The 22,554-nt window shown below is 38.5% G+C and overlaps 1 protein-coding gene and 1 pseudogene across 1 annotated transcript in view; both read right to left on the reverse strand.

Annotated features, from left to right (window-relative positions):
* The window catches only part of FCRL3 (Fc receptor like 3), a 30,406-nt gene extending 26,160 nt beyond the window's left edge, over positions 1-4,246 (reverse strand). Inside the window, exon 1 of the mRNA XM_007171821.2 lies at positions 4,171-4,246. Within this exon, the coding sequence (XP_007171883.2) occupies positions 4,171-4,201 (31 nt within the window). The 5' untranslated portion in view covers positions 4,202-4,246. The remainder of the gene's footprint in view (positions 1-4,170) is intronic.
* A 3,492-nt stretch (positions 4,247-7,738) lies between these two features.
* LOC114236430 (Fc receptor-like protein 2) lies at positions 7,739-10,675 on the reverse strand (annotated as a pseudogene).
* Between the last annotated feature and the right edge of the window lie 11,879 nt (positions 10,676-22,554).

Genomic DNA, 22,554 nt, shown 5'->3' on the forward strand with positions numbered 1-22,554 from the left:
TTTTATCAATAAAACTCAAACTGTTGGTGCTCTGGCCTTCTGAGATGACCCACATTCTATCTGTGTAGTGTGTTTCTCCCAGGGCCGTCTCGCCTTTTGAGACGAATCGCATTCTGTCTATGGAAAGTGTATCTCTCTAAATAAACTCAGCCATAAAAAGGAATGAAACTGGGTCATTTATAGAGACGTGGATGGACCTAGAGAGTGTCATACAGAGTGAAGTAAGTCAGAAAGAGAAAAACAAATATCGTATATTAATGCATATATGTGGGATCTAGAAAAATTGTATAGATTATCGTATTTGCAAAGCAGAAATAGAGACGTAGAGAACAAATGTATGGATACCAAGGGGGAAAGGGGTGGGGATGGGAGGAATTGGGAGATTGGGTTTGACACATATACACTATTGACGCTATGTATAAAATAGACAACTAATGAGAACATACTGTATAGCACAGGGACTCTACTTAATGCACTGTGGTGACCTAAATGGGATGGAAATCCAAAAAAAGAGGGGATATATGTATACGTATAGCTGATTCACTTTGTTGTACAATAGAAACTAACACAACATTGTAAAGCAACTATGCTCCAATAAAAATTAATCAAAAAAATTAAAAATAAATAAATAAATCCACTTCTTACCTATCTAAAAAAATAAATAAATAAAAACTAAACAAAACAAAAACAAACAAACAAACTCAAACTGCTTGAAAGGCTCCCTCACCCAAAATCGAATTAACGGCCTCCTTAAGGATTTATCAAGGACAGATACAAATCTCAAAGTCTTTTCTGCAAATAGTAAAAAGCCTTAATTATCTGAGCAAATAAATTTAACTTACACCAACTGTCATTTATAAATTAGTAAGTTTATATTGTAATACCTGATTCATGACTCAGATTTAAAATGAAGCTATGAGATCTCTAGTTATGTCTGTTTATACATCTGTGTGTACATTATACATATGATACATCTTTACTTTCAGATAGTATTATGAAAATTAAATTTATAGAAGAGCTCTATTTAATTGACTTAAAAGTAGGCATTTACAAATTAAATATTTTTAAATGTAGTAGAAACTAACCCAAATGAATTTCAAGTTCACATGATCTGGGAAATATTCAATATTAAATTAATATTCGGTATTAAAGTTCAAGTTTGTTGGTTTAATTAATACAGATATGTCTTACTTTTATTACACTTAGGTTTACTAAAAGTCAAATAAGGTCATATTATCTCTATTATAAAATTTATCAGTGAGAAAAATAGCTTGGGATGGTGGCTGACTTGGTCTCATGTCTCAAAGTTTTCATGGATAATCTAAACATAATTGTTGAGAACAAATGAATTAAATAGATACAAATGGGGTAAGAGCTTTTAGGTGAACTCTTGAAGAATAATTATGTTTTATGGTATATCTACTTAAAAATAGTTTCTCTAGATTTTTGGTAACTTGAAACTTTAGAATTTTGCTAAGTGAATTTAAATGATGGAAATTTATTAAATACCTAGACCATTTCCAAATAAAATAAGATACTGAAATATTAATTACTGAATATAGGCTTCATTTTGCAGAGAAACTAAAGATATTTAGGACTATTAATAAAAATGTTTGGTGCCACACTAAAAAATAGTCTATAAAAAAGCACGTATTTTTAGAAATCATAAATAATATTTGTAAGTTTGCCAATCTACAGAATGCTAATGTAAAAGACAGTGCATCGTTGCTTACTTCTTAGCTTTTACTAGAAATTATAGTACTTAAACATTAAGAATTCTGATTAATATATATAATTAAAACTACTAAAATTAATAAGGGCAACAAATTTGCATGAAAGGAAAAGGACATAAAGAATGGACATTTTGTTATGGGAAAAGAGAGTCATTTTGTTCTGGAGAGAAAAAAAGGAAGAAAAAGCACAGGACTAAATCTGAAAGTAAAAAATAAAGTTACAGAAGGTTTGTGGCAAAGTAACCCTGAGAAAAGAGTTTTGTGCATGGTCAGGACTGGCTAAAATTAAAATAAAATTTAATTGAGTAAATAAATTTAAATATTAAAAGTAAGTTGGTACAAAACTAGAATTTGGTTTTCTCTCCAAGTTCAGAGAACAAAGTTTTCTTGGAATATTGATCTGCTTTTGGTAACAGATTGTAAAGTTTCTTTACCTTTTAAGTAATTTGTTGTAGCTTTCTGTATTTGCTTTTAAAATCTTTTATTGTCACGTTGGTTGAGTGAATAAGTATTGTTTCACACTGACCTATGATCCTATTTGATCAAGTGTTTTAAAAACCTTTTGATGTCTTTGACAAACTTCCCAAGTCAAATTCCAAATGAATTCTTTTCACTTCTAGCTAACTTTGTGATGCTTCAAAGGGCCACTGAAACATCCCAAAGAGAGATATTAAACTAATTAGGTTTGTTGAGTATGTTAAATTACATGGGAAATATTGTCAAATAAGTTGTGATAAACTTTCTTAGGCTATATTATATGGGTATATATCATTAATATAGAGCTTCTAAAAATTATATGAAATTCCTAAAAATCCGGTATGTCCTGGTATAGTGTTATTAGTCATAATTCTAATTATTATCTTAAAATGTTGTATGTCACAGAATGTTGTATATTCTTTGTCAGTTCTATTGCAATCAGATATTTAACCATGCCATTTAAAATCTTTTGTCTTTTATAGACAGTCATTGTTTTACTATGATGCTTTTACAAAATCAAGATCTTCAAGAAGATTCACAAAAAGGACTTTTTGACAAATAAGGTTTCTGATAACTTCTAGATCATACCATTGAACTGGGTAAGAAATTACGAAACTCTAATGGAAAACCTGATGACTTCATCCAGATCAGCAGGAATCAATTACATGGGACTGAATGAACTAATAAACACAATTTGTATTTTATAACTTTTTTCTGAAATATTACTGACTTTTAATCTTTATTTTCCAGAAAACCTTTCCTCTTACACTATGACCTACAAAAAATTGATAAAGTATACCTTTGTAAACAAAGATGAAATATTTATCTTTTTCTCTCTACCTGATCCCTCCAGAATTTGGTTTTTCCAGCTGGCTCCCCTCTGGACTTTATGGCTTATTGCAATCCAGATTACAACTAGTTATACTAATCATTATTTTAATCTGTTCTCTCTTTGTTGTTTTCAAACTATGCTTTGTGTCTCTCTCTGCTCCACTCTGAGCTATATTACTTATATTCTGTCTATTTTGTAATATTGTTGTCTCTTAAATTACCTGATGTGTAACCAGGCCTCCAACAAAATTAATGATGACTAAAAGTCTTGAGGCAATGATCACATGTATAACTCTATACAGAATAATTGTAATAGTGCAACTCTAGGTATGGGAAGAAGTAACAAGGGAAAAACATTTCCTGGATCATAATAGACTAGTAAGACAGGTGATCCAGAGAACTTTAGGTTATTAACAGGGCCTAATCCAGATATAGCACATGAATGACCTATCACTGAGATCTTCGACTTACTTAGGAATAAGTGTTCTTAGCGCCACGGGACAAATAGGTCATGAAATGCCTCCCAAACCTTAGTCAAATTTATGACCAACAAAGGGCACTGTAAAGAAAAAAATGTTGCCTGCCATTCCAGTTCTATAAGGATCAAGCCATTAGCCACTGCAGTTGCCCCCCAACAGTGAGCTCCAAGGGGAATTCAGGATGGAGAAAAACAAGAAACATTCTGTGCCTTGGGTATACTGGTCCTTAGATAGTTAAGATGTATATCTAAGGGAAATTTTTAAATGACCCCAGATTCTTGCATCTTCCCATACAGAGAAAAGCACTAAAATCATTAAGTTGAGATTTCTCTTCTTTGTGATTAGCAGTAATCTTTTGATGCTTGACTACATGTTTTTCTAGCAAAAAGTTTGTATATATCCTGGCTCCTCCCTTACCTCTTCGGAGCAGTTCCTCAGAGCTATCTGAGAGGCTGTCTTCTGGGCGATAGTCCTCAGTACGTTTCTTAATAAAACTTAATTCTCAACTTATACGTGGTGCATTTTTCTTTCATTTGACACTTGCTATCTGTCTCTGAACCCCAAGAGGAAGCACAGACAGAAGCTCCTTGGTCTTCCCTGGCTGACATTAGGAACTGAGGTCCCTGTCCCAGTTCAACCCATCTACTCACCCAGGATCACCAGCAGCAGCCACAGAAACATGGGGACCTGGCCTGGCTGAGGGCAGGGAAAGTCTGTCTCACCACAAGCCGGGCTTACTTCTCATCCACGAAAGAGGACAGAAGGGAGGTACTCAGATGAGATCTGCAAGAGTTAGAAAAGGGGAAGTAAAAGAATCATATCTTGCCTCAAGTTCTGAAAAATTAACACAACTATCTTCCTAAATGTTGTTTGTATTTCAACCCCGGCAGTCTTAGATGTTGACAGTTATCTTCCAGCAGCTCGACTCTCTCTGGAGAAATGTCTCCAAGGCTGTGCTGGGTTCTCTGAAATGCCACGCTATAGATTTGCTAGTATTCAAATAACTTTTTTTTTCATTTTTCAAATGGAAAAACCCTTCCATTACCTTGAATTCATACAACATGTGGTTCTGCATAAGGTTCCTAATATAGGCATACCTTGTGACTGTGGTGTCCTGCTATGTTTTATGGTGTAAGTCACAAAAAGTCAAAGTGTCAAAGCAGACATGAAAGCCTTTTGACCTTACATACACTGGCACAAAGTTGTTGAGGAGGAAAAATTTTTTAAAATTCACCGACTACAAAAGGAGCTGCCCCTAAATTCCTCCCAGATCGGTGCAAATTAGGAAATAAAAGAGCAAGCATTAGGTAGGAAACTGTTTTGTGCCCCATCTCAGCCTATAACCAGTGCTATGCCTGGGCAGGCCCTTGTGACTCTTATTATGATTGCAAGACACCCTCAGCAATAACCATGAAGAAACTTTGGGAAAAAAAAGAGTTTATTACTCACAGGTCTTGGAAAGCACATGACACACCTGGGGCTACACTGTGAGGTCACGTGCTGGGGTTCTGCTTTTATTGGGGTGGAGGGTGGGGCTTAGTGTTTTGAGGGCTCACTCTTTATTGGTGAATTTAAAATATAAAATCCAGAAGTTAAAGCACAGGAAGAGAAAAAAACAAGAGGCCCAAATGGCCAGTCATCAAAATCAACCAATATCTCTAAAACAAAGGAGCCTGGGGGGCAAAGGAGGGCGGTGGGGTGGGCTTTGGTGCTGCCTTTTATCTAGTGGCTGGCGATGTGTTTATTCAAAGTAGCTCTTTAAAGTGGATGCCTCAGCAATCAAAGCTTAAGTCAGGCACTTGCATTATGAAAGAAAGAATAACTGTTAGGGCCCATACTACAGAACCTCTCTTTTTAAAGCCAGAGCTCTTATCAGAGAGGCCTTCCCTGGCCTTGCAATCAAAGAGGTCTCACCTGATTATTTTCTGTTTCAAGCCCCTGTATGCTTTTTTTCATAGCATTTATCATTATTTGTAATTATTTCCTCTATTTTCTTGTTTGTTTTTACGTCTTCTCCTCAGCTATCATTCAAAGGCCCATGTTTATCTTACCCATTGTTGTATCCCTTGTACCTCTACAAATTCTCTCTTGCAGGGAGGCATTAAATAAGTATTTTTTGAGAAACTATGAAAAACTCTGGACCAGGGTTTCTTGACATTTATTTCATTAGCACTTCCCTAAGGGGCCTTTTCAGATTTTTTTTTCTAGCCGCCCCCCTCCTCTATGAAACATTAATAGCACAGATACGCTGTATGTATATATATACATAAAAAGTAAGATTTTTTTTTTCACCTCCACAAGGACCAATTTTTGCTGCTTTGAGGGTGATATCACCTCTGTTGGGAATGCATGCTCGAGACATAAGAGACAGACCATTCTCAGCAATCTAACTACCAGGATAGAAAGTTATGACCATTCAAAGACATCTTTGTATTAGAAACAGAAACCTCTGATCAAGTTTCCCTTCTTTGTGGAGGCTATCCTGAGGCTATAATGGAAAGAAGTCCTCTTCTTTAACCAGATGGCATTCTATTCTTCCCCTCGCCCCCCGCATGACAGTTACCAAATTTTGTGTTTCCTTATGCATTTATGTGATTGAATGATGTTCCTTTCTCTCCTTAGACTGTAGTATCACAGGGCTGAAAAGAGTCTGGTGTGTTCTCCATCATGTTTTCTTTCTTTTCTTCCTTCCTCCTGTCCCTTATTTCCTCCTACACTCCTTCCTCCCTTCTTTTCTTTTATTATTGTAGAAAGAACACTTAACATGATATCTATCTTCTTAACAAATTTTTCATTATACAATACATTGTCGTTGACTATAGATACAATGTTATACAGCAGCGCTCTAAAACGTAACTTAATCTTGCTTAACTGAAACTTTACCCCAGTTGACTAGTAACCCCTCATTTCCTCCTCCTGGCACCCACAGTTCCACTCTGATTCTATGAATTTGACTATTTTAGATAGCTCATGTAAGTGGAATAATGCAATGTTTGTTTTTCTGTGACTGTCCTACGTCACAACATAATTGTCCTCATGGTTCATCCATGTTGTCACATGTTGCAGAACTTCCTTCCTTTTTTAAGGCTGAGTAGTTTTTCATTGTATGTACATATAACAGGGAAGAGCCAATCCTGACTCCATGTTGGATCTGTTTCTTTACTTTAACCTTTGCTTCCTGTTGCTTTTGTTCACTAAAAGGACACTGTGTGTACCTAATGGCCTGCCTCCAGGAACCCTGCCCCTCTGCCTGAATGTTAAACCAAAGTGCCTTTGTTCAGGGAAGCATCCTGACCCTGTCCACCTGTGAATAGCTGCAAGAAAGAAGAAATTAGCATGTCCCCTCTCCGAGGCTGGCCATTCCAGGAGATATTTGCAAGACTTATGGCCTTTTTATTTTACTTCCTTACCTCCTCCCACCCTCTGTTCTATAAAAGAAACTGACATCCAGACCCCGATAAGATGGTTCTTTTTAGACACTAGTCTGCCATTTTCTCCACCTGCCAGGTTTCCAAATAAAGTCATTATTCTTTGCCTCAACACCTTGTCTCCTGATTTATTGGCCTGTTGTGCAGCAAGCTTGGACTCACTAACATACATACCATGTTTTCTTTATCTATACATCTATTGATGGACAGTTGGGTTTTTTTCCACATCATGGTTATTGCGCATAGTGATTTAATGAACATAGCAGTGCTAATATCTCTTCAAGATCCTGATTTCAATTATTTTGGGTGAATACACAGAACTGGGATTGGTGGATCAAACAATAGTTCTATCTTTAATTTTTGTTAGAAACTTTATACTGTTTAATATAGATGCTCTATCTTATAGATTAATAAATGATGCCTTACTAAAATTGGTGAAACTTATAAGAGGAAAATAAAGTGAGGAGGTGCAACAAAGTCAGGTTTAAGCCTCTGCAGTCAGGAAAATGTGGATTCTGGTCTTAGCTCTACCCTCTACTGACTGTGTGAACATGGCAAGCTACTTCCCCAAGATTGTTCACCATGGGCAATATCACACACTTAAAACATACTTTTTTTTTAATAATTACAGATAATATGTGTGAGTTTGCCATACATAATAGACCCAAAAATTAGTCATTGGTAACATTTTTTGGCTAGTAGAATATTAGTAGGGATCAGTATGATATATCATTTGGAGGTATTCTCTAAGTTTTTGGTCTTAAAAATAATGTATTACAAAGAGATATAGTTACGCTGAAAAGGCTAAAAACATAACACCTTTATGAAAGTGTTGGTTATAAAAGGTGGATGCTTTTATGCTTCCAGTAATGATGGAAGAAGAAACTGAACTAACCTTTCTTCTGAGGATCACTAGAAATGCTGGGCGAAATTCTTTTAAAAGTCTCTTTCAAGGTACTGAAGAGATAATAAGACAGTGAAGAATTCTGAGACACGATTAGAGAAGAAAGGAGCTCAAGGAGAAAAACCTGGCTTCTGAAAACACTTGTTTAAAAGGGCACTTGCCAAGTCCAGAAAGGGCAGCAGGGAGGCTTGTGCTTTAACACAGTCCTGTGGGGTTGGGAGACATGGACTGGTATTCATGTTGGTGTGTGTGGAAATGTTTAAAATATGATTGTAAAATAAAAAAGAATAAAATACTGCCATTTTCAGCGACATGGATGAATCTAGAGAATACTTAGCTTAGTGAAACAAGTCAGGCAGAGAAAGACAAATACTAAATGATATCAGTTACATGTAAGTAATCTAAAAAATAATACAAATGAATAAATATACAAAACAGAAACAGACTCACAGACATAGAAATCAAACTTATGGTTACCAAAGAGGAGACAGAGAGAGGTAGGGAGGGATAACTTAGAAGTATGGGATTAACATATACAAACTATGATACATAAAATAGATAAACAACAAGAGTTTACTGTATAACACAGGGAATTATATTCAGTATCTTGTAATAACTTATAATGGAATATGATCTGCAAAAAAAAACCCAGAAGCAGAACCAAATCACTGTGCTGTACACCTGAAACTAATGCAATATCATAAATCAACTATGCTTCAATAAAAAATATATATATGGCTGTAAAATTTTTGACAGCTCCTCAATTTAGAGGTGGAGTCTATACTCCCTCCCCTTGTATCTGGACAAGTTTGTTAGGCACTAAGACCCAATAAAACTGTGGTGGAAGTGATACTGTAATTTTTGAATTAGTTGATGAGATATTGTAGATTCACTGTCACATTTTTTTTTGAAGCTTAAGCCAACATATAAAAAGTCTGACTACCCTAAGGCCACCATGTTATGAGGAAGTCCAGACCACATTGAAGGGTCACACATACACACTCTAATTGACTGTCCAGGTTGAGGTCCCAACCTATAGCCAGCATCAACCACCAGACATGCAGGTGAAGATGGCCCCTTATGATCCATATAATAGATCCAAGAATTCAAAAAGGAGTCACTGTTCTTGTCATGAGTAGGGTGACTGAGAAGAAATGGATAAATAAAAGAGAAAATATTATACTAAGTTGTTTTCATTTATTTAAATACAACTCTTAATTACATTTTACTCCATTGCATATAAACTAATTTTGTCTATTGAAAATTATTAAATTACATTTAATAATTGGACTTTTTATTTAAAAGTCAAGCATGGAGGAATGTGTTAATGGTTTTAGTCTCAAGTGACTACACACAGGGAAAAATGACGTATTGTAAAATTAGTAATATGGCAACGTTGCCCGCTGCGTGGAACCTTAGGAAATTATGAAGCATGAAAATAAATGATCAGAGTTTTGAAGGTTTTCTTTTTTCTCTCTTGTTTTTTTTTTTTCAAATCCAATCTATATCAGTAATGGGCCCTGGAATCCTTGCCAATACTATGCAGAAACAGTAAACATAAATTCATGTAACTTTAAGCATAGTGTGTACTTTTCAGGTTAGTGTGGAGAGAAGAAAAGCAGTCAGGCATGGAGGGAGCTCACCTTCTCCAACTCCCCCTATACAGCAGACATCACCTAGACCTCCACCTATTTTCTGAAACCCAAGTACGGTACCAATATAAAGCCATTGACTATAATACTACTCCTGTATCCAGGGACCATCAACCCACCTGAGATGGAGAGTGGCACCAGTTCAGAGAACTGGGCCCCCAGGCCATTGTCAGCCTCACAGGAGTAGCTTCCAGAATGCCCTGCGGTTAGAGAGAGGTTGAAGGATGCTCCTTCTCCAGAGGGCGCTGAGCTGCTACCCAGGTTGATGTCCTCATGATAAAACCGGTACAGGATTGGCAGGGGTGGGGGGGGGAGATGTAGGAGCAGCTCCAAGCCTCACAGCAAAGCTCTACCATATCCCCCATGACAGCCTGGGCCCTGGGACCCCGGAAGGTGAGGACAGGACAAGATATTGGAACTAACAGACCCAAAGGGGACTATCATAGAGGATTTGTGATGCTGCATTAGACTCATGAATTCCCATACCAGAATCTCAGCAAAGGGCCTGGCTCTTGGTCACTGTGTATTCCTTCCATTCCTGTAATCCCATTAGAGCAATCAGAGGTTGTTTTTTCAAAGTGTCTTTAGAAATCTGGGGAAATATCAATTCTGGGTCATTGTCTAGAGACATGATCATTTGTCGTTCTCATCTTATTTACTTCTAATGCCAACCCAACCCCCTTTGTGTTTTCTGCTATGAAAAAAAAAAAGATATCAGCAGTTTAACTTGTGAAGGTAACCCATCCTCAAATTGTTGGTGGTTCTCCACAGCACTGATCACTGGGATCTCCTGGAATTTCCTCATGACTCCTGGCTCTTGGTTTGGAGATTTCTGTCTGAGATGAATAGGAGTGAAATTTACTTCTCACAGAGATATTCACCACCTTGCTCTGGATGGGATTGTGGCCATTGTCAGCTCTATAGTAATATTGGCCAGCATTGTGCTCCTTCACAGCTGGGATCTCCAGGTCTGCTGACAGGGAATGCTGGGCTTCTGTCCCAGACTGGTTCCTGTGGCCTCTCTGTGCTAGGAAAATGTGATGTTTCCCGTGCCCTCAGCCACTGAGCAGAGTAGGGTGAGATCCCCTCCTTCAGTCTCTTGTCCCCCAGGGGCCTGGGTATCTAAGCTTACGTTAGAGCCCTGGACTTCTAGCTGAATAGAAGATGACATATGAGAACCCTGACTATGAAAGACTCTGGGAACAGAAGGTAGACTTATTTCAGCCTCTAATACAAGGAGTGGGAATATGGGTATTGCTTATGTAACATATTACAAGTATACAATGGTAAGGAATCCATGGTAATTATCCTTGAAGAATGTGGATACAGATACTTGCAGGTCCTAACCCAGATCTTGGCTAATTTCATGGGTAGCAATCATTAAAGAATCATGATGAATCATCCACTACATGAGAGAAGAAATTTTTTTTTTGGATAAGTCACTGTGCAGACACATATCTTTTGCATAGAATGAAGAAGTTCACTGGTAGCATCAGTCTACCTTGAAAAAGACACTGTTCCTAATAATGTCAATAAAAATTCCTCCATTATTCCCAATTTCAAGGATCAACACAAATTGTCACCCCCTCCTCTGACCACTCCAGTTCACTTTGATTTCTGCTCTTCTGACTCTTCATTTTAGCCCCATATGTGTTGCAATCCAGCATGTGGAGACATTTGGAGAGCAGGAACCTTGTCTTTTAAAGTTCCCAACCCTCTGCTAAATGCCAGCGCACACAGTGATCAATGAAGATCTGATTGATGATATTACTTTAATAAGAAGAGAAAGATTATAAGGAGCTTAGTCTGTTTGTTATTCTTATGAAATGCCAAGAGCAATTTGGAGAGTTTCTCTAGTCCAACTCCTACTTTCCACAAGGACAGAAGTTGCACAAAGAAACAAAAGACTAGCCGTCCATGCTGAAGCTACAGTGTTCATGTTTTCCCCCATGCTCAGCCCCACTGATACTTATTCTGCCCGTGAATTTAAGATTGGAGGCTCCAATTTCTGAGACTGTGAGTCACTGTCTCTGCCTGGCACCAGTAAGACCCTGAGTCTTCACTCCACATGGTGGGGATCTAAAGCTCTGGGGAGCTGCTCTAGCCTAACTTCAGGGTCCTGCTATCTCTGAAGAAGCAAACTGGAGCTGGGCATCTGAGCTCTGTGGAGAGGGGTGGGTCTTTCAAGAGAGATCAAGGTCACTGGGCCCTCCTCAATGGGCCCAGAAGAGCTGACTGTCAGTCCAGGACATGGAAACAGCTCTGGAGAGAAGGATCACAACAGTTTTCAGAGCAGTAAGATTTACAGTTCCTGCTGAAAAGTACCTGGTGAGAAACAATCCAGCAAACAGGACATTCAGAACCAGACATGCCACATACCATGTCTCCCTTGCATGGTCAAACCACAAGCACTCCAGTTCATGTTTGGTGTATGGGTAGCTTTCCCCTGTGAGGTACCTACCTGCTCTGCTACCACTGTCTCCTATCCACCCCAGCTCCCACAGGAGTGACAGTTTTACTTAAGACTTCAATCTTTACTACTCTTTACTATTTCTGTTTTTAGAATTTTCTTCCAGTAACAGTACAGTAATACTTGCCACTGTCACTCAAAACTGCATTTTGGATAGGAAAGCTTGAGACTTCATCTGTAAAAACAATAACTCTTTTCTATCTTTGTAATAAATCACTGTCTTTATTTTCCAAGCCTTTTCTCTCTGGCATATCAGAACTACACTGTTTCATTCAAAGACAGACGAGGGAGCCAGAACAGTGAGCCAGTCTGAAAGAGAGGGGAGGGGGGAACTGGATTTTTCATTTCTGCAGAGAATCCAATGTCTGACCTTCTCCCTTACTCTTAGGCAATGAGATGTATCAGGTGTAACCTCTTCATCTTTAGAGAAGATAGAAGTTTCAACCCATTCCTTAGTCACTCTGAGATGCATCTTATTTTTCCTGAGGAGATATCTTATTCAGCTTGGGCTGCTCTAACAAAATGCCATAAACTAGGGAGCTTATCAACAACACAAATTTATTTCTCACACTTCTGGAGGATGAAAGTCCAAGATCAGGGTGCCAGCATGGTCCAGTTCTGGTGAGGACCCCTTTCCAGGTTGCAGACTGCTGACTTGTATTCTCATACAGCAGGAAGAGACCCAACTAGCTCTCCAGCCTCTTCTTATAAGGGCACTAATCTCATTCATGAAGAGTCCACCCTCATGATCTAATTACCTCACAAAGCTTCCACCTACAAATACTATCACATTGGGAATATGAATGGGTAACAGGCTAAAACATTCAGTCCATTACAGGGAATGTCAAGGTAAACATAACTTTTTACATGGATAAAGGGTGTTCTGCTAAAGCTCCTACTCCTTAGCTCGCTCCATTGGTGACTTCACATAGGGAACCCTTGTCCTCAGTGGACATTTTGCTTTCCCACCCCCTATGCTTTCATCCAGTCTTTAAAGGCACCACATTGTATTGTAAAGTCATGTTCTGTTCCTTCTTCTGAGCTTGCTAGATGAAACCACCAAGTGGCCTGGATAATGGGAATAAGCTGGTTACTGGAATAAGATCTAGTATCTTTTTTATTTTCTTCTTTTAACATCTTTATTGGAGTACAATTGCTTTACAATGGTGTGTTATTTTCTGCTGTATAACAAAGTGAATCAGCTATACATATACATATATCCCCATATCTCTCCCCTCTTGCATCTCCCTCCCACCCTCCTTGTCCCACCCCTCTAAATGGACTCAAATCACTGAGCTAATCTCCCTGTGTTATGCACTGCTTCCCACTAACTATCTATTTTACATTTGGTAGTGTATATTTGTCCATGCCACTCTCTCACTTCCTCCCAGCTTATCCTTCCCCCACCCTGTGTCCTCAAGTCCATTCTCTACATCTGCATCTTTATTCCTGTCCTGCCCCTAGGTTCTTCAGAACTTTTATTTTTTTTTTAGATTCTATGTATATGTGTTAGCATACGGTATTTGTTTTTCTCTTTCTGACTTACTTCACTCTGTATGACAGTCTCTAGGTCCATCCACCTCACTACAAATAACTCAGTTTCGTTTCCTTTTTTGGCTAAGTAATATTCTATTATACATATGTGCCACATCTTCTTTATCCATTCATCTGTCGATGGACACTTAGGTTGCTTCCATGTCCTGGCTATTGTAAATAGAGCTGCAGTGAACATTACTTTATTTGAATTATGGTTTGCTCAGGGTATATGCCCAGTAGTGGGTTTGCTGCGTTGTATGGTAGTTCTTTTTTTAGCTTTTTAAGGAACCTCCATACTGTTCTCCATAGTGGCTGTATCAATTTACATTCCCACCAACAGGATAGAGGGTTCCGTTTTCCACACACCCTCTCCAGTATTCATTGTTTGTAGATTTTTTGATGATGGCCATTCTGAGGTAATACTTCATTGTGGTTTTCATTTGCATTTCTCTAATGACTAGTGATGATGAGCATACTTTCATTTGTTTAATGGCAATCTGTATATCTTCTTTGGAGAAATGTCTATTTATGTCTTCTGCCCATGTTTGGATTGGGTTGTTTGTTTTTTTGATATTGAGCAGCATGAGCTGCTTGTATATTTTGGAGATTAGTCCTTTATCAGTTGCTTCATTTGCAAATATTTTCTCCCATAGTGAGGGTTGTCTTTTCATCTTGTTTATGGTTTGCTTTGCTGTGCAAAAGCTTTTAAGTTTCATTAGATCCCTTTTGTTTATTTTTGTTTTTATTTCCATTTCTCTAGGAGGTGGGTCAAAAAGGATCTTGCTGTGATTTATGTTGAAGAGTGTTCTTCCTATGTTTTCCTCTAAGAGTTTTACAGTGTCTGGGCTTATATTTAGGTCTTTAATCCATTTTGAGTTTATTTTTATGTATGGTGTTGGGAAGTGTTCTAATTTCATTCTTTTACATGTAGCTGTCCAGTTTTCCCAGCACCACATATTGAAGAGGCTGTCTTTTCTCCATTGTATATTCTTGCCTCTTTTATCAAAGATAAGGTGACCATATGTGCGTGGGTTTATCTCTGGGCTTTCTATCCTGTTCCATTGATCTCTATTTCTGTTTTTGTGCCAGTACCAAACTGTCTTCATTACTGTAGCTTTGTAGTATAGTCTGAAGTCTGGAAGCCTGATTCCTCCAGCTCTGTTTTTCTTTCTCAAGATTGCTTTGGCTATTTGGGGTCTTCTGTGTTTCCATACAAATTGTGAAAATTTTTGTTCTAGGTCTGTGAAAAATGCCATTGGTAGTTTGATAGAGATTGCACTGAATCTGTAGATTGTCTTGGGTAGTATAGTCATTTTCACAATGTTGATTCTTCCAATCCAAGAACATGATATATCTCTCCATCTGTTTGTATCACCTTTAATTTCTTTCATCAGTGTCTTACAGTTTTCTTCATACAGGTCTTTTGTGTCCTTAGGTAGGTTTATTCCCAGGTATTTATTCTTTTTGTTGCAATTGTAAATGGGAGTGTTTCCTTAATTTCTTTTTCAGATTTTTCATCATTAGTGTATAGGAATGCAAGAGATTTCTGTGCATTAATTTTGTATCCTGCTACTTTATCAAATTCATTGATTAGCTCTAGTAGTTTTCTGATAGCATCTTTAGGATTCTCTATGTATAGTATCATGTCATCTACAAACAGTGACAGTTTTACTTCTTCTTTTCTGATTTGGATTCCTTTTATTTCTTTTTCTTCTCTGATTGCTGTGGCTAAAACTTCCAAAATTATGCTGAATAATAGTAGTGAGAGTGGGCAACCTTGCCTTGTTCCTGATCATAGTGGAAAGGGTTTCAGTTTTTCACCATTGAGAACAATGTTGGCTGTGGGTTTGTCATATATGGCCTTTATTATGTTGAGGTAATTTCCCTCTATGCCTACTTTCTGGAGGGTTTTTGTCATAAATTGGTGTTGAATTTTGTCAAAAACTTTTTCTGCATCTATTGAGATGATCGTATGGTTTTTCTCCTTCAATTAGTTAATATGGTTTATCACATTGATTGATTTGCATATACTGAAGAATCCTTGCATTCCTGGGATAAACCCCACTTGATCATGGTGTATGATCTTTTAATGTGCTGTTGGATTTTGTTTGCTAGTATTTTGCTGAGGATTTTTGTTCATCAGTGATATTGGCCTGTAGTTTTCTTTTTTTGTGACATCTTTGTCTGGTTTTGGTATCAGGGTGATGGTGGCCTCCTCCCTCTGCTATATTTTGGAAGTGTTTGCGAAGGATAGGTGTTAGCTCTTCTCTAAATGTTTGGTAGAATTCACTTGTGAAGCCATGTGGTCCTCGGCTGTTGTTTGTTGGAAGATTTTTAATCACAGTTTCAATTTCCGTGCTTTTCATTGGTCTATTTATATTTTCTATTTCTTCCTGGTTCAGTCTCAGAAGGTTGTGCTTTTCTAAGTATTTGTCCGTTTCTTCCAGGTTGTCCATTTTATTGGCATATAGTTGCTTGTAGTAATCTCCCATGATCCTTTGTGCTTCTGCAGTGTCAGTTGTTACTTCTCCTTTTTCGTTTCTGATTTTATTGATTTGTCTTCCTTTTTTTCTTGATGAGTCTGGCTAATGCTTTATCAATTATGTTTATCTTACCAAAGAAGCAGCTTTTAGTTTTATTGATCTTTACTTTTGTTTCCTTCATTTCTTTTTCATTTATTTCTGATCTGATCTTTATGATTTTTTTCCTTCTGCTAACTTTGGGGTATTTTTGTTCTTCTTTCTATAATTGCTTTAGGTGTAAGGTTAGGTTGTATATTTGAGATGTTTCTTGTTTCTTAAGGTAGGATTGTATTGCTATAAAGTTCCCGTTTAGAACTGCTTTTGCTGCATCCCATAGGTTTTGGGTTGTCGTGTTTTCATTGTCATTTGTTTCTAGGTATTTTTTGATTTCCTCTTTGATTTCTTCAGTGATCTCTTGGTTATTAAGTAGTGTATTGTTTGGCCTCCATGTGTTTGTATTTTTTACAGATTTTTTCCCCTGTAATTGATATCTAGTCTCATAGCATTGTGGTTGGAAAAGATACTTGATATGATTTCAATTTTCTTAAATTTCCCAAGGCTTGACTTGTGACCCAGGATATGATCTGTCCTGGAGAGTGTTCCATGAGCACTTGAGAAGAAAGTGTATTCTGTTGTTTTTGGATGTAATGTCCTATAAATATCAATTAAGTCCATCTTGTTTAATGTATCATTTAAAGCTTGTGTTTCCTTATTTATTTTCATTTTGGATGATCTGTCCATTGGTGAAAGTGGGGTGTTAATGTCCCCTACTATGATTGTGTTACTGTCGATTTCCCCTTTTATGGCTGTTAGCATTTGCCTTATGTATTGAGGTGCTCTTATGTTGGGTGCATAAATATTTACAATTGTTATATATTCTTGTTGGATTGGTCCCTTACTCATTATGTAGTGCCCTTCTTTGTCTCTTGTAATAGTCTTTATTTGAAAGTCTATTTTGTCTGATATGAGAATTGCTACTCCATCTTTCTTTTGATTTCCATTTGCATGGAATATCTTTTTCCATCCCCTCACTTTCGGTCTGTATGTGTCCCTAGGTCTGAAGTGGGTCTTTTGTACGCAGCATATATATGGGTCTTGTTTTTTTTATCCATTCAGCCAGTCTATGTCTTTTCATGGGAGCATTTAATCCATGTACATATAAGGTAATTATTGATATGTATGTTCTTATTACCATTTTCTTAATTGTTTTCAGTTTGTTACTGTAGGCCTTTTCCTTCTCTTGTGTTTCCTGTCTAGAGAAGCTCCTTTACCATTTGTTGTAAAGCTGGTTTGGTGTTGCTGAATTCTCTTAGCTTTTGCTTGTCTGTAAAGGTTTTAATTTCTCCATCAAATCTGAATGAGATACTTGCTGGGTAGAGTAATCTTGGTTTTAGGTTTTTCCCTTTCATCACTTTAATATGTTCTGCCACTCCCTTCTGGCCTGCAGAGTTTCTGCTGAAAGATCAGCTGTTAACCTTTTGGGGGTTCCCTTGTAAGTTATTTGTTGCTTTTCCCTTGCTGCTTTTAATATTTTTTCTTTGTATTTAATTTTTGATAGTTTGATTAATATGTGTCTTGGCGTGTTTCTCCTTGGATTTATCCTGTATGGGACTTTCTGCGCTTCCTTGGCTTGATTAACTATTTCCTTTCCCATATTAGGGAAGTTTTCAACTATAATCTCTTCAAATATTTTCTCAGTCCCTTTCTTTTTCTCTTCTTCTTTGGGACCCCTATAATTCGAATGTTGGTGAGTTTAATGTTGTCCCAGGGGTCTCTGAGACTGCCCTCAGTTCTCTTCATTCTTTTTTCTTTATTCTTCTCTGCAGTAGTTATTTCCACTATTTTATCTTCCAGGTCACTTATCCGTTCTTCTGCCTCAATTATTCTGCTATTGATTCCTTCTAGAGAATTTTTAATTTCATTTATTGTGTTGTTCATCATAGTTTGTTTGCTCTTTAGTTCTTCTAAGTCCTTGTTAAAAGTTTCTTGTATTTTCTCCATTCTATTTCCAAGATTTTGGATCATCTTTACTACCATTAATCTGAATTCTTTTTTAGGTAGATTGGCTATTTCTTCTTCATTTGTTTGTTCTGTTAAGCTTTTACCTTGCTCCTTCATCTGCTGTGTGTTTCTCTGTCTTCTCATTTTGCTTAACTTACTGTGTTTGGGGTCTCCTTTTCACAGGCTGAAGGTTCGTAGTTCCTGTTGTTTTTGGTGTCTGCCCCCAGTGGGTAAGGTTGGTTCAGTGGGTTGTGCAGGTTTCCTGGTGGATGGGAGCAGTGCCTGTGTTTTGGTGGATTAGGCTGGATCTTGCCTTTCTGGTGAGCAGGACCACATCTGGTGGTGTGGTTTTGGGTGTCTGTAAACTTATTATGATTTTGGGTAGCCTCTCTGCTAATGGGTGGTGTTGTGTTCCTGTCTTGCTAGTTGTTTAGCATAGGGTGTCCAGCACTGTGGTTTGCTGGTCGTTGAGTGGAGCTGGTTCTTTATATTGAGATGGAGATCTCTGTGGGAGCTTTCACCATTTGATATTATGTGTGGCCAGGAGGTCCCTGGTGGACCAGTGTCCTGAACTTGGCTCTCCCACTCAGATGTTCAGGCCTGACACCTGGCCAGAGCACCAAGACCCTGTCAGCCACATGGCTCAGAAGAAAAGGTAGAAGAAAATAAATAAATAAATAAAATAAAGTAAAATAAAATTTAAAAAAAGTTATTAAAATAAAAAAATAGAAAAATAATATTAAAAATAAAAAAAATAAAACAGTAATTAAAAAAAAAGGAAAGAAGAGAACACCAAAAACAAAAAACAAATCCACCAATGATAACAAGCACTAAAAACTATACTAAAAATAAAAAAAATTTAAAAACGGACAAACAAAATCCTAGGACAAATGGCAAAAGCAAAGCTATGCAGACAAAATCACACAAAGAAGCATACACACACACTCATAAAAAGAGAAAAAGGAAAAATATATATATGTATAAAATGAAAGGAAGAGAGCAATGAAATTAATAAACAAATCTACCAATGATAATAAGTTCTAAGTACTAAACTAAGATAAACATAAAACCAGAAACAAATTAGATGCAGAAAGCAAACCCCAAGTCTACTGTTGCTTCCAATGTCAACTGCCTCAATTTTGGGATGATACGTTGTCTTTTAAAATATTCCAGGGCTTCCCTGGTGGTGCAGTGGTTGAGAATCTGCCTGCTAATGCAGGGAACACGGGTTCGAGCCCTGGTCTGGGAAGATCCCACATGCCGCGGAGCAACTAGGCCCGTGAGCCACAACTACTGAGCCTGCGCGTCTGGAGCCTGTGCTCCGCAACAAGAGAGGCCGCGATAGTGAGAGGCCCGCGCACCGCGATGAAGAGTGGCCCCCGCTTGCCGCAACTGGAGAAAGCCCTCGCACAGAAACGAAGACCCAACACAGCCAAAAATAAATTAAAAAAAAAAAAAAAAAAAAAGCTATAAAAAAAAATAAAATAAAATAAAATAAAAAAATAAAATAAAATATTCCAGAGATGCAGGGTACATCAAGTTGATTGCGGAGATTTAAGCCACTGCTCCTGAGGCTGCTGGGAGAAATTTCCCTTTCTCTTCTTTGTTTGCACAGCTCCTGGGGTTCAGCTTTGGATCTGGTTCCTCCTCTGCATGTAGGTCACCCTCTGGCATCTGTTCCTTGCCCAGACAGGACGGGGTTAAAGTAGCAGCTGATTAGGGGGTTCTGGCTCTCTCAGGCGGGGGGGAGAGGGGTACAGAATGCTGGGCGAGCCTGCGGTGAAAGAGATTGGCGTGACATTGCAACAGCCTGAGGCACAGTGTGTGTTCTCCCGGGGAAGTGTCCCTGGCAGTGGCGGGCTGCACAGGCTCCTGGGAGGGGAGGTATGGATAGTGACCTGTGCTTGCACACAGGCTTGTTGGTGGCTGCAGCAGCAGCCTTAGCATTTCATGGCCATCTCTGGTGTCCACGCTGTTAGCCGCAGCTTGTGCCCATCTCTGAATCTCGTTTAGGCGGTGCTCTGAATCCCCTCTCCTCACGTACCCTGAAACAATGGTCTCTTGCCTCTTAGGCCAGTCCAGACTTTTTCCTGGACTCCCTCCCAGCTAGCTGTGGTGCACTAGCCCCCTTCAGGCTGTGTTCACGCAGCCAACCCCAGTCCTCTCCGTGGGATCTGACCTCCGAAGCCTGAGTCTCAGCTCCCAGTGCCAACCCACCCCAGCAGGTAAGCAGACAAGTCTCTCAGGCTGGTGAGTGCTAGTCGGCACCAATCCCCTGTGTGGGAATCTCTCCGCTTTGCCCTCTGCACCCCTGTTGCTGCACTCTCCTCCTTGGCTCTGAAGCTTCCCACCCACCCACCCTCTGTCTCCACCAGTTAAGGGGGTTCCTAGTATATGGAAACTTTTCCTCCTTCACAGCTCCCTCCCAGAAGTGCAGGTCCCATCCCTATTCTTTTGTCTTTGTTTTTCCTTTTTTCTCTTGCCCTACCCAGATACTTGGAGAGTTTCTTGCCCTTTGGAAAGTCTGAGATCTTCCGCCAGCCTTCAGTAGGTGTTCTGTAGGAGTTGTTCCACATGTAGTTGTATTTCTGATGTATCTGTGGGCAGGAAGGTGATCTCCATGTCATACTCCTCTGCCATCTTGAAGGTCCTCCCAAGATCCAGTATCTTTAATTTTCAGAACTTTCTACTTAAATGCTTTCAAAATTTTTTGTCCATTTATTCAATGTACAATTAGGTGGAAATGAGTTTAAATCCAGGGTTCAGTTCTTAGGTGACTGATTATAGTGAAAAAAAAAATCATTGCCAAGGACAAATATCCTCCCCTGGGGCTGCTCTTCTTAGATTGGTCACAGATTCTCTAGTTTCTGCTCTGTCTCTTCACTTATTTATGGTACCAGACTATGTTCTGTCTGTGACATCTGCATTATATTTTAGGATTATAGTTGAGGGTTTTGACCTCAAGGTGAGGAACTAAGTTATATCTCAAATGAAAATATTCTTTCTATCAATCACTGTTCAATTATACCATGATTACCAGAATTTGGATATGTAGTATCAGGAAGCAGAGGTCAGTCATATAAGAGAAGCGATAACTCCAAAAATATCACTGCAAAGCCAGAGCCAAAAGCCACAGGAAGCTTGTGGAATTTGGAATTATAATTTTTGAGAAAAATGTGTGGTTTGCTACTGACTGTTACAGGTGGAAAACCAGACTTACCTGTTGAACATTGAGGGACAACCTATTGTTGTTGTTGTTGTTTAATGAAATTAGAAGAGCAGAAAATGTGGGTTACAGAAACAATTAGCTTAGTTCAAGAATTTTGCCCTCCTTCACAGATAGAGACTAGATTCCACAGGGACTTGGCCCTGGGGCCTACAGTCAAGCTGATTTTTACACCATTAGTAGTCTTCATCTAGAAGTTGGAAAAAATTCCCAAGGAGAATGCTTTCCAAGATAGGAAGGAAATATTATAAGTCATGGTTAGAGGTGCGTTTGAAAAGGCACATGATGGACAACCTCACAGGCTCAGGGCTGTAGTTGACTAATTGAACATTTGAGTCAGTCACTAGGGATTATTCATGGGACAGAATGAATGCAAGAGATGGGTCTTGCTCCTGAGAAAACTCCAGGCCAAAACTCCTGTAGGTGTTCCTATGCATTCCTGTTCCATTAATATCTCACAATTCAAGGTGAGACAGGGGTCTGTTTATCCCAGTACAGTTCCTTAGAGCCCACAGAGCCCCTTCCACTTGGTGGTTATCGTTAGATAAGCAAGAGAACAATTCTCCAACTCCTCAGATTTAGTCTTGGCTCATATGGATTTTCTATGTATAGAATAAAATATTGTTTTCATTTACTTCTTTTGTTGAGCACAGCTTTAAATCAAGAAGAGTGAGATGAAATTAGTTTTATTCATACAACATTAGAAAAGTATCACACATATAAAAAAGTCCAGAATTAAATAATGGTCTAGAATAAAGACTAGCAGACAGTGGCTTGTGAGTTTGTCAGCTGCCTGTTTTGGTAAATAAAGTGTTATTGGGACAAAGTTGTGCCCATTCATTTACACATAGTCTATGGTGGCTTTCCTACTACAATGACAGAGTTACATAGTTACAACAGAGACCTGAAAGGCCTAAACTATTTATTCTCTGGCCTTTTACAGAGAAAGTTTGCTGACTCCTGATCTAGAGCCAGAGAAACAATGATAGACAAATGGTCATTCTGCCCATAGGGAAGTTCTTAGCTATTTTCCTCAGAGGTTACTATTTTCAGAGCTTGTGAGGATGTTCAGTGAGACAATGTTGAAGAGTTATGGTCCTGTGGCCAGAAAAACAATTCTCTCCAAATCAGCCTTTTGTCCAGACTGCACATCCTCTTTCAGATGTCACTTTCCTCCCTCCACCTGGGGTCTTAACAAGGAGGTAAACACTGGAGCCTTGCGAAGGCTGGGCAGGGCTTGGTCACCCAGTCAAGCAGGAAGTGTCGGGAGCAGAAACTGTGTGACGCTGGAGCAG

This window comes from Balaenoptera acutorostrata, chromosome 1, assembly GCF_949987535.1.
Source record: "Balaenoptera acutorostrata chromosome 1, mBalAcu1.1, whole genome shotgun sequence".
NCBI classification, from domain to species: domain Eukaryota; kingdom Metazoa; phylum Chordata; class Mammalia; order Artiodactyla; family Balaenopteridae; genus Balaenoptera; species Balaenoptera acutorostrata.